At 41.0% G+C, this 13,100-nt stretch overlaps 1 protein-coding gene across 1 annotated transcript; it reads right to left on the bottom strand.

Moving 5' to 3' along the window:
* Positions 1-1,081: 1,081 nt before the first annotated feature.
* DBR1 (debranching RNA lariats 1) lies at positions 1,082-12,894 on the bottom strand. Its single transcript, XM_062214226.1, has 8 exons — positions 12,622-12,894; positions 11,957-12,081; positions 10,461-10,541; positions 7,864-7,949; positions 5,460-5,684; positions 3,584-3,664; positions 3,184-3,329; positions 1,082-1,979 (listed from the first exon to the last, which is right to left on the bottom strand). Exons 1-8 carry the CDS (start codon positions 12,816-12,818, stop codon positions 1,280-1,282), a joined length of 1,641 nt encoding a protein of 546 aa, XP_062070210.1. The 5' UTR covers positions 12,819-12,894; the 3' UTR covers positions 1,082-1,279.
* Positions 12,895-13,100: the final 206 nt, after the last annotated feature.

Raw genomic sequence — 13,100 nt, 5'->3', positions numbered from 1 at the left:
TAACCACCGATTTATCAAATTTATTTATATCAAGTTATGCAGAGTAATTTTATGTTTGTTTGAAGAATCTGTTTCAGTAGCAATTTCTTCCTTTCTTTTTTTGTATTTGTGCTTCTTTCCGAAGTGGGTAAGCTAGACTACCCACTACAATTGAGAACTATAATTTACTAACTCTAGAATTGGTTTTCCAAATACTTTCTGCTTTAATCTTTATTTAGAATTTATGAGAAAAGCATTAAATGCCAAAATGTATGAGATTCAATTAAATTAGCAGTCACAGAGAAATTCATGGCTGTAAATACTTTATGTAAATCATAATTAAGTGAATTAAACATTCAAGTCAAAAAAAAAAGGAAAAATGGAAAAAAATAAAAAGCCCCAAATTCCTAAACTTTTATCAATTCAAGTGTTGATAAAATAGAAACCAACTGCTACCTTATTCTTCTAGATGGGCTCCTGGATCTGGACTGCTGTGAGATGATATCTAGTAACAAGATCCAAGTACAGGGCGGCGTCTCCACTGGTGGCCCAGGTATCTGAACTAGACTCAGCACAGAGGTACAGTTTTCTACATGAATCTTCCAGAATACTACTACTAGCAATCAATCACACAGTATGAGCAGCTGCATTTGAGCAACTTGATCCTTGTTAGTAATTAATAGTAAGCCAAACTATGCCAGAAATGCCAGTTATGATAACTACATTAAAATTAAAGCTAAAATATACAAAAGTCAATAGGATATTAATCTCAGCAATTAAGTATAAGATTTTATGTTTACAAATATTTATATTTCATTAAATTTTATCTACTATCTTCAATTTTAATTTATATTTGACAGAGATTAGGAGCTGACAAGGCAATATTTGTAATAAATGAGAAGAAAGTATACATAATTACATATACAAAGATGTAACTTTGTAAAACAAAATATACTATATTTTATACATTAAAATATTTACAGTGGTAATAACTCCTTGAAGGCAAAAATTCCTCTTACTCATTTTTATAGCTCTATCTCAGAGAACAGTGCTGAAAACAATGAAGTAACATACTCATGTTTCCCAAAAAAAGGGTAACCAATCAAGCAAATATATGAAATTTTAATGTTCATATATGAAACATACAAAGACCTAAAGACCAAAGTAAATATTTACCTGGAATTTCCAGGGATAATCTCATTATTACAAAGTTAAGCCTGAGTCAAAAATCCAATTATAAAAAATGGAGTCTCCAAAATCACATATGTACATAATACAATACTGAGACAAGTACACTGCCTTATGTTGCTGCTTCATCATCATCATCAGCTGCAGAATAGATGGCCTGATTTCTCCTCTTAATTTTCTTTCTTTGTGCAGGTTCATGTTCGTCACTCAGCCTCTTCAGCGGCTCCTCTGTTAAGTCCTTGCTGTCCTCTGATTCCACAGCCCTATCAAGTTTCCCCTCTCCACCAGCTGGGGAACCCAGGGTATCATCAGAAGACACAACCATGGAACCTGGCAAGATCCTGACATCAGAGAAACTTGCAGAGAAGTCAGAAGCTTGATCAGAAGAAGGTTCTGCAGGTGGTGTAGTGACGTTGCTGTCTGCATTTACAATATTATCCTCATCTTCATCTTCCTCGTCTAGCATTATCTCATCTGGATTAATAGACGACAGTGCAGATGTGTCCGTGTTGTATTCACTCCGGTCCTCTCCAGAGTCAGCGCTCTCTACATCATCCTGCTCCTCATATTCACCACACAAGTGATGTTCTTCCTTGGCCTTCTGAAGCCTGACATTAATGTCTGTGATACCAAGCTGGGCACAAAATTCAGTAGTCTGAGGATTGATCCTATGAACCAGCTGCACTTGCGTGTGTGGCTTGCTAGGGTCATAACAAGCAGCTGTTATGCTAAAATTACACGGAACTTTGAGGTCATTATTCATTTTTTCCAACACTTCCTTCATAGCTTCTTCTGTTGCACTATAATCCCACCTGGTAAAAGCCCAAAACAGTATCTTTTTACATTCTGTCAAGCTCAGACAATAAATGATGCAATCTAACTATGGGGTCAGATGCAAAGAAAAAAATAAATCAACTATCAAAGTTACAATTAGAAAAACTGTATTCAGCAAGGACCACTCAGAAATAAAAACAATTCTTAGAAAAAGCCACCATTGACTCACACCCCGAAATAAATATTTTAACATGTCAACCAAATCTTCGCTACAGTATAGTTTTATGCACATTTATTGACTCATCAACTTAGCTGGGTTGATGCTCAACAGTCCATTTTGTTATCTCCTTTAGATAGAAAACATAGTTTTCTAGACTATACCAGACTATAAACATTGAATTATTCTGATACTCTCTGAAAAATAATTCCCTTGATTAAAAATAAAAGTACTCAGTGCCTATTGGTGCCAGAGGCTTCAGCCATCCAGTCCTCCAGCCCTATGCTGGGTCCCCCCTGACAGAATGGCCAGGGACTTGATTTTAGTGGGTAAAGCCACCACCTGCAGTGCTAGCAGCCCATATGGGCGCCGGTTCAAGACCCAGCTGCTCCACTTCTGATCCAACTCTCTGCTATGGCCTTGGAGGGCAGTAGAAGATGGTCCAACCCCTGCACCCATGTCGGAGACCCTGAGGAAGCTCCTGGCTCCTGGCTTCAATTGGCGCAACCCCAGCCATTCGGGGAGTGAACCAGTGAATGGACGACATCTCTCTCTCTTTCTCTCTGCCTCCCTAACTCTTTCAAGTAATTATATAATCTTAAAAAAAAAAAGAACAGCCTGGGACTTGGTAAGAGGTATGCTAAATGCCCACATCCCAGCAAACATGGTCTCTTGCCTACTTCCTCCCCGTTTCTGCAGACCATGACATGGTCAGTACCCACCAGATCCAGATCACAAAGATGGAGGAAATCTCAACCATCAAGTGCCACTGGCTAGTGGTCGAGCAATTGCACAACTCCATGATCAAGATCCCACTGCCCACTGGGTCCTGCATCACTAGCACAAGCCAACTTCCCCACGACAAGGCCCAGCAACTTCTAGGTGCAGGGCCCTCCCACACCAGGTCTGCCCAAAAATCTCCCCACCTCCCCTCAAAAAAACTGCAGGAGATGAAAACTACACAAAGGATCTAATTTATACAAAGATGAAAGAGGCAAGACAAGCCTCAATAAGGTCGGATGTACCTTGTATGCAGGCCGTTATTTTCAGGCATATTCCACAGGCTCCCGGTCACATTAATGAGATCATCAGTAGCCCTGAGAACAGTGAGCCACTCAACATCATACTCCAAGTAGTCAGGGGCACTGCGGTCGTGTTCTATTTCTAATACCTACAGGAAAACAGCAGTCATTTTAAGAAACACACTCTTAATAGTTTTAAGAATTTTAATACAATTTAATAAAATCAGAAAGAAATTCAAATTTAATTTAATTTTAAAACATTGCTGCAACTTAAATATTCCCAAAGGATTCTCAAAATACAAAAATTACAAAAAGCACAGGTAAATTCTGATAATTACATAATACATTTTTAATCCTTGGAAGAGTAAAACTATACTGCAAAGATATTTTGTTTTCTTTTTACCTGAAGGAAGTCTCTATGTGGTAAGCATTTGTCCAAGGCTAAAAATTTGGTTGATTTGGCTGTCTGTTCTTTATCCTTGGCCTAGACAATGTGAACAACGATTTAAGAAACAATGTTACAACATCACAGGTAATTTTCACAATGAGTAGGATAGAAACAGTATTTCTTACACACCTCTCTAAGTTGTGTGTCAAAGGAATGCTTCTCCTTAACAGGTTGCTTCTAAACCCGCTTGTGCAGCAATGGGTAAGGCACTTAACCTCTCCTGGCTTCAATTTCCTTACAGAACTCAGAGCAAAAACTAAGGATGCTGATGAGGACGATAACATGAGATGAAAGCACGTAACACACGCAGCAAAGCAAGGAACTGACATAAGCATTAAAGATGGCAGAACTTGAAGTAAACTGGCCGAGTAAAACTGTTCAAGTTTGAGAAGAAACCACACGAGAGAATCTCTGCAGCCCTGGATTGGGCAAGGATTTCCCAGCTACATCCCCAAAAGCAAATGTGATCTACCCACAGAAGGAAGCACTACCCAGCCACAAGAAGAATGAAATGTGGACACCTAACACAACATAAACGACTGTCAAAACAAACGGATGAAAGAAATCAGATGGCGAAGACGACATATTATATGGTTCTCTCTATATGAGAGTTCATAAAAGGCAAATCTATCGAGACACAAAGCAAATCAGGGGTCGCCTGGGGCTGAGGATAGGAACAAGGTGAACTGCAAATAGGCACAATCTTTTGGGGTGATGGACACGTCACAAAACTGGAATTATCACTGCACAACTGTGGAAATTTGCTAAAAATCACTGAGTTACACACTTAAAACAGGTTAGGTTCATGACATACAAATTACACTCCAATATCACTATTTTCTTTTCAAAAGCAAACTGACAGAGAAGCAAGCGTAGGGGAGAGATCACAAATACGGGTCCTACAGGAAGCAATGAAAAAGTGACTCACTGAGAATAGTAAGGCACAGGGAGGGAAAAAGACAAGGAAGCAGCCTGCGGAGACCCAAGTGCCAGTGCAGTTCTGGGGAGGTACTGAGCGAGGGGAGGACACAGATCACGGGCAGGTCTTAGCAACGAGGCAGCTCTGAGGAAACGTGATCGTTGGTGTCAGTGATGGGGCTGAAATGTAACCCGAGCAAAGTCACAGGCGGTTCAGAAGCCAAGAAAAAGGGATCACACCCATCATGAAGGCAGAGATGCAAGGGCCCGAGGCTGACAACAGAAGATGGAGTGGGGCAGGAGTGGAGAGCAGCAAATCAGATGTTTCATTAACATCCAAGAATGTCGCAAGTCCCGAGAGGCAGAACAGAGTAACAGAGAGGTGGCAAAGAAGAGGTGACTGCGTAAACAGATGACTTGGACTTTAACTGAGCAAAATCCCTGAGCAGCAGTGGCCAAGGGAAAGTGAAGGCAGAAGCTTCTCCCCTCCAGACCATGAGAGAGAGTGCACAAGTCATCTACAACAGACAGGGCTTACAGGAGTACTTTGGGACAAAACTCCACACACTGTGTTTGAGGACTGTTAAAGGGTTACCTCTAACACCAGAAAGTATTTGTTCAAGTAGGTTTGGTGAGTACTGCACATCTCATTCCATGCCTGAGAAAGGCAATGCCCACGAATCCATTAAAGACTCTCAGAAATTCTACAGACGTCTCCAGGGAGAAAGCTCTAAGTTGTGCCCCACCCCATCTTAGCACCCTTCTATTAAACCTGTTTTACTGTTTTGTAATTGCTTATCTCTTCCCCCCAGTGGATACTGAGCTATTCACAAGAGTTATCTTTTATCTCTTTCTCCACTGTGCCAACTGTGCCTAGGCCATGAATGTCCACTAAGTGCTTATCGGTCTCTACCTGATGCTGCATCAAGGCTGCGAACTTCACGTGAAGGTGTGCGGAAAACCAGTACGCAGGCTTCAGGTGCTCTAGAAGCTCGGAAGCGGCAGGACTTCCTAACGTGTTATTTTCCACTTCTTGTCGGAAAAAAGACTTAGTCTTAAGAAGTTGCTTCTTATTTCCATAATGATATATACTTCTTGGCCAATCATGAGATAAGAATATATCTACAGGCTGCTTCAGCTTTAAAAAGAAAACAGGAAAAAAAAGAAAACTTAAAAGCATGTTAACTAAAGGCAACTCCCTCCCCCCTATCCCCACGACCACACAACCACTCGCCCACTTAGATCTCTAGATTTCTGGGTCATGCGTTCTAAGGATGCTTTATTTAAGGGAGTCATACAAATACTCAGCTACTATTCATCTAGACAAAGCAGCAGCTGTCTGTCTCATAAATCATCCTTACTATCTGTGGTAAGGCAGGACAACTGAGGCACACTTTGATTAGAATGCCAATCAGTCAAGGTCTTTATATTGGGTTTCAAAATATGTGATAACTGGGGCTGGTGCTGTGGCACAGCAGGTTAACAGCCTGGCTTGAAGCGCCGGCATCCCATATGGGCACCAGTTCAAGACCTGGCTGCTCCACTTTCAATCCAGCTCTCTGCTATGGGCTGGAAAAGCAGAAGATGGCCCAAGTCCTTGGGCCCCTGCACCCATGTGGGAGACCCAGAAGAAGCTCCTGGCACCTGGCTTTGGATGGGCCCAGCTCCAGCTGTTGAGACCATTTGGGGAGTGAACCAGAGTATGGACTACCTTTCTCTCTCTGCCTCTCCTCTCTCTGTGTTACTCTTTCAAATAAATAAATAAATCTTTAAAAAAATATGCAATAACTATAGTTTTTTTACCTCTTTGGTAAAGAAACGATTATCTTGAAAATCGAGAGATATCAGCTTTCATGAGACCTCTAGTATTTATAAACCCAAAGATTTAGCAGAAAAAAAATTTTTAATGAGATCACATAATAAACATTTCAAAAATATTATTTAATGAGGCAGGCATTTAGCAGAGCATTTGACCCCATATTGGAGGGCCTAGGTTTGAGTCCCAGCTTCACTCTTGATTCTCTTTCTGCTAGTGAACACTCTGGGAAACAGGTGATGGCTTAAGTGCTTGGGGCCCTGTCATTCACACTCAGACTGAGTTCCAGGCTTCTGGGCTTGACCCGGCCTATCTCTGGCTGTTGCAGGTATTTAGGGAGTGAACCACTAGACAAAAGAACTCGCCAAATCTGCCTTTCAAACAAATGAAAATAAATTTTTAAAAATACAAAATATAAATAGATATGACTAACCACCAAATAACTGGTATGGACAGTAGGCAAAACAACAATTCAGAGAAAGATAATGACTTTAAACTAGAAAAATCATTGTTGGAAACTATTATCTGAGTTGGGTCTTAAAGGACTGGGAGGATTTAGATAGGTGAAAGGGAAAAAACACCCCCAGAGTACCAACTGAACAGGGCCTAAAGAAACACCTAGGGCATCCTTCACAGAGGGCTGTGGGATGGTGCCAAGGGCCTACGGCCTATGTGCAGTTAGGCGGCCTCTACCACTGAACCTCTCAGGGAAGTCCTGGGCAGCTTACAAACCTGTCTGAGCACTGGCTTCCCATCCTTAAAGTGATGAAACTACAGTAAGACCTGCCTCACAGGATGTGAGTGGGGACTATATGAAACACATGTGAAAATGTCTTAGTTCCATGTCAGGTACATGTGGGTTCTCAAACAAAAACCTGGTCTCATCTACTCTGTAATTCTGCCAGTGTCTCAGTAACACTGTCACATTCCCCTACACCCTCTATCATCTTCCCTATTACTCACTTTCTAGTTAATATCATCATTTATGGTGCCAGCATTGTGGCATGGCTGGTAAAGGCGCCACCAGCAGTGCTGGCATCCCATAGTGGCACTGGTTAGAGATCCGGCTGCCTCACTTCCAATATATCTCTCTGCTATGGCCTGGGAAAGCAGTGGAAAATGGCCAAAGTGTCTGGGCCCCTGCACCCACGGAGGAGACCCAAAAGCAGCTCCTGGCTCCTAGCTTTGGATGGGCCCAGCTCCAGCCATTGAGACCATTTGGGGAGTAAACCAGCATATGGACTACCTATCTCTCTCTCCCTCTCTCTGCCTTTCAAATAAATAAATAAACCTTTAAAAAATAATTATTCACTAATATTTAAAATACCTTTCATATTTTCTTTAAAGTATCATTTATTTCAAAATGTAATCTTTAGCTTTACCCTATGCAATAATATTTGAAATCATGAATTAAATGTTCTATTATTATTCAATAAAATAAATTCATGGGGAGGGCATATGGTCTAGTGGTTGAGTCTGCTGTAATATACCTGTTACATACCTGTTTTAATTTATAGACTTCAATATTTCTCACATGATATATACTTCTTATTGTAGATGGATTATAAGGGGGACATTCAAAATGACCTTAAATTGAGAAAGAGGAAAAAAAAGCTGTATTTATTTCTCTAAACACTGCATATGCAAATACAAACACACACTTCTCCAAAATTGACATTTGTCATTAGTGCTTTGGCTCTTAAAAATTTTATTAAAATACTACCCTTAATGGACTGGTATTCTCTACTAATAATAAATCACAAACTATAAATCCAAACAATTGAGGGGTTATTGTAAAAATTAAATTATATCTAATCTTCAAATACACTATATATTCATATAGTTCAACATTTTTAAGAGGTGTTTGACAAGCAGCTAAGAGGCTAGCTGGGATGTTCACATCCCATATCAGAGTGCACAGGTTCAAGGTTGCTCCACTCCTGGCTCTAGCTTCCTGCTAATGCGCACCCTGGGAGCCTATAGTTGGATCCCTGCCACCCCCATGGAACACTTGGATTCAGTTCCCAACTCAGGCATTTGGGGAGTGGACCAGAGGACTGGAGTTCTCTCCCCTTCCTCTCTGCCTGTCAAATAGGCAAAACAAATTAATTTAAAAAAATTTTTCAGTTCATGGAAAAAAAGTGGAGTTAAAGATTAAGCGTGTTGGTTTATTCTACTCTGTTTTTGAAGCAGTTTTTTATTAGATTCCACATATACATGAGACCTGTGTCTGGCTTATTTCACTCAGCATATTATCCTCCATGTTCATTCACATTGTCTCAAATGGCAAGATCTCCTCCTTTTTATAGACAGGATAATATTCACAGACATATGTATTTCACACACTTAACATTGTTTCCATATTTCGGCTGTTAGATACACATACTGATGTGTATTCAGTATTATTTATTGTATAATGAAGTTCACGGTTCACCTGTCCTCAATCCCACTCCTTTCATCCTTCCCTCTTTTCACCAGATGAGTGCTATTCTCAATTTGGGGAGTATCATCTACTTGATTATCACACAAAGGCAGTATACTTTAATACATATTCCGTTTTCTTTTTCACTTTACTTATCTTGGATATCTTTTCACATTAGTTAAAGATAGAGCTACTACTGCTTTCTAAAAAGTGGCTTCATAGCATTACATCGTATAGTTAAATCAAAATATATTTAATGAGTCCTTACCTTATGCTATATAAACAAGGTTGAAATAAATAATTTACATACACCATTCTGCATTTGTGGAATCTATCTTATAGATAAATTCCTAGCAATGGAACTGCTGGGTCAGAGTTTTTTTTACCATTTCCAGATATATATTACTAATTGTCTTCTAGAGAGTACTTCCAATTTGTACCCACACCTGCCACATAGTAGTCTATTTTTGCATATCCATGCCAACAGTTTAGTTCATGAAGAACAGAGCAGCAGGGAACGGACTTGTGGATTAAGTTACAATCAAGATGCAAATTTTAGCAACCAACTTAAGAAATTTTTTAAAATCAATGTGACTGCAAGCTATTCTTTCAACTTTAAAACCAAGACACAGTTCATCCAGATGGAGTAAAAATGAATAAGCACGTTGTGGTATACTTCTGTAATAGAATATTATGCAGGAGTAAACACACTAGAGTTAGAGTCACATGTATCAACATGGATTTCAAAAACATGTTACCCAAAGCAGCAAGTTGCAGAAACAGGATACTTAGGAAGCTTAAATCTCATTGTATAATACATTGTTTAATATGTAGACATGACGGAATAATTGTTTACATATACAAATAATTGTTTACATATGTAGATATGACGGAATGATATGAAATAGGTGAATGATAAACACCAAGTTCAGAATAGCAACTGCCTGGGAAGGAGAAGCAGAAAAGAAAGGAGAACAGGACTGAGGGCAAATTGAACAAGGAATTTCAATTTTATCTGTTCTGCTTTATTTCTTATAAATCAAAATTAAAAACAGAATCCTAACACTTGATAAAACTAGATGGTGGGGGCCGGCGCCACGGCTCACTAGGCTAATCCTCCACCTGCGGCGCCGGCACACCGGGTTCTAGTTCCGGTTGGGGCGCCGGATTCTGTCCCGGTTGCGGCGCCGGATTCTGTCCCGGTTGCTCCTTTTCCAGTCCAGCTCTCTGCTGTGGTCCAGGAGTGCAGTGCAGGATGGCCTAAGTCCTTGGGCCCTGCACCCGCATGGGAGACCAGGAGGAAGCACCTGGTACCTGGCTTCAGATTGGCGCAGCGTGCCAGCCGCAACGCACTGGCCGTAGCAGCCACTTGGGGGGTGAACCAATGAAAAAAGGAAGACCTTTCTCTCTCTCTCATTGTCTAACTTTGCCTGTCAAAAAAATTAAAAATAAAAAAATAATAATAAAATTAAAATAAAAAAATTTAAAAAACTAGATGGTGGGTAGAACAGACATATGTTACAATGTTCTCTATATTTTTATATGTATAAAATATTCTGTAATAAAAAATTAACAGTTCACAGGATAAATCACTGAAAAAGTCAAACTATATATTATGCCTGTTACTCTGGAGCATGAAAGTTCATAAACTTAAAAAATAATCCTCAAAACAATACCTTTTCGATAGTCATGAGATTTGAAGATCCCCGAGATTCCGCCAATCCTCACACCTCGGTATTTCACCACACCAGCCAAACCTGAAAAATTGCATGCGCCATGAAGCAAAATTACTATAGGCAAAAGCAATCTCTTTACTAACTGAATAAACCAATTAGAGGTCTGGATCCCCATGCAGTCCTAAAATTATCTGAAGATTAAGTATCATGATGAAGTTACTATTATATTAACAATACCAACAACACATAAAGTAGACCAGGAAGAGGAGGCCTGAATGCAGATCAGCCGAGAGACCAGGTAGATACTGGAAGGAACAAATGAAATCAAATATTGAAAGGGAAACAGACATAATCTGGCATCTAACTGAATATGGAGCTGAAGCAATGGGAGGGGGAGAGAAGAGGGAAATGTCCTGAGATGGATTTACACACAAGAAATCTGAATGGCAACAGGTATAAGGCATACGGAACTTGTATTTTCTACAATTCTTTTCCCATTATCCTGTGACAATTTCATCTTTTCACAACCCTACACTTGTCAGACAGTAATGAATCAGTAATGAAACAGAGGAACCAGATTTCAAAAGTTATTTCATATTGGAAAAAAATCTAAAAATTGTTCTAGAAAATACATACATTTAAATAAAAAGATGAAAGGACTGAGTAGCTTGAAGGAACTGAATTGAAATGGAAGTCTAATCAGGTCTGTAAATCCAAACGCAGATTGTAGGAAAAGCAAAGGGTAAAGGCACATTTTAAACAACAGAAGGAGTCCAATGGGCTAAATTCAAAATGCAGGAAATTACACAGGACAAATTTCCCATTTTCTTCAGCAAACAAATGTTGTGAAACAGCCCAAGATATTTCAGAGGGCTGACAGTCAGATGAAATGTGTGGACCTTGTCTGGATCCTGTGTGAACCATCAATTGCAAATGCAGGCATCTTTGTAATAAAGTAATTTGAACATGAAGAAGACAGTAGGTAAAAGGAATTACCTGCTATTTTCTTTAAGTATAATAATAGTACTACAGTTGTAATTTTAAACATCTTTATCCCTTTAAGATATTTTACAGGTGAAATAAGCTCACGGCTAGGATTTGCTTCAGACTACTCCAGTCATCTCCCACCGAAAATCTAAGGGGGAGCAGACTGAAAATAAGGATGCAGAATTATAGTAGTAACTGAAGCTGCCTAACAGGTAGATTCAGTATACCATCATCCGGTGTAGGTTTAACAGTGAATTTCCTTTATAAAAATCTAAGGGTTTTTAAAAAATTCATTACAAAAATAAAAAATAGACTAAAAATAGTGTGTAATGTCTTTGAAGTTATAATAACTGCTGTTTAAAACACTAGATGAAACACAGACCTATTTTCACAATTAACCATTTAATAATTAACTACTTTAATTCAGTGTCCATGATTAACAACATTCCCAAATCCTGAAGGCACTTTCATCATTTCATAAAAACAAAAAATAGCCCAGGAACACTTACCTAAGTAGTAAATGTTTGGTGCCACCCAGCCTCCATAGGGTAACTCCTGCAAATGATTTGAGGCTTCATGGTTTCCCCCAATGAAGATTGTGAGAACTGGGGCCTTTTTCTCTCCAGAGTAATACCTAGAACATAGAGGCAAGGTTGTCTGTTACCACAGCTAGGCGTTGCAGAAAAGCAAAGACCAGGTCCAGATGAAAAAGCTGAGCGGACTTTAAAAAAAAAAAAAAAAAAGAAAAGAAAAGAAAAAAGAGGAGGAGCTTAAAAGCGCGTTCCAAACTTATTGCCCGGTATCCATCCATTTGTGTGCTTAGGCGCGGGGAGCTGCCGCTGTGGGTCTAGAACTTTGTCAAGTTCATTGCCACAACCTGAGTTTCTACAGCTAGGACCGCTACACAGCATGCGTCCCGTCACAACTCCTGGATTATCTCACGGTCCTGGGGAGTACAGCGCACAAGTGTGTCCTCCTCCAGGGCTGCCCTCAGCCGCGACCCCTTGGGAAACAGGTAAGACAGGTGTATGGAAAAAAGGAGAAGTGACATCTCAGCGCCACGTCCTAGAAACACCGAGCGAACAAAGACGGGGACCCAGGGAGACAGGGGATTCGAACCCAGCCGCCCGCTCCCGGCGGGTCACACCCCGCACAGCCGGGCCGCGCCCCTCACCTGTAGAAGGTCTGCATGTGACGGTACTTGGGCGGCACGGCCATGCAGCGCAGGTCGGCCTCGTTGCGCACCGCCTGGAAGTCGCCGCAGCACAGGAGGAGGTCGATGGGCCCCGGGCCACGCCGCTCCGCCAGCGCCAGCGTCTCGTAGATCTTGTCCAGCTCGCCATGGCAGCAGCCGGCCACAGCCACCCGCATCCTGCCGGCCCGAGGCGCCCAGGCCCGACTGCGAGGACGCACGCACTGCCCGCTCGGCTCCCGCCAACATGAACCGGGCAGCTGCCGCCTTTCAACTCCTGCAATAGAATTCACTTCCGGTTTCCACATCTCGCGAGAGAGGGATCGGGAAGGGCAGGGCTCACACCGGGATCCCAGGGCGCCCTCAGGCTGAACCGCGGGCTTTGTGCGCCTGGGCCGGTCCTGAGGTCCCAGCGCTCGGACCGATGATAAAATTCGAAGCCAGAAAAGTAAATAAAATCT

The sequence above is a fragment of the Lepus europaeus genome, chromosome 2 (genome assembly GCF_033115175.1).
Source record: "Lepus europaeus isolate LE1 chromosome 2, mLepTim1.pri, whole genome shotgun sequence".
Taxonomy (NCBI): domain Eukaryota; kingdom Metazoa; phylum Chordata; class Mammalia; order Lagomorpha; family Leporidae; genus Lepus; species Lepus europaeus.
Note: the sequence above shows the minus strand (reverse complement) of the source record. Positions and strands in the feature narration are given on the sequence as shown.

What these genes read in the sequence shown, in the direction of transcription:
- DBR1 (XM_062214226.1), bottom strand. Translation starts at nt 12,818, where the DNA reads ATGCGGGTGGCTGTGGCCGGCTGCTGCCATGGCGAGCTGGACAAGATC. An exon ending in AAGTCTATAAATTAAAACAG is followed by an intron (nt 5,685 to 7,863) that starts GTATGTAACAGG and finishes TTCTTTTTAAAG; the next exon opens with CTGAAGCAGCCTGTAGATAT. An exon ending in AATAACGGCCTGCATACAAG is followed by an intron (nt 1,980 to 3,183) that starts GTACATCCGACC and finishes GGCTTTTACCAG; the next exon opens with GTGGGATTATAGTGCAACAG.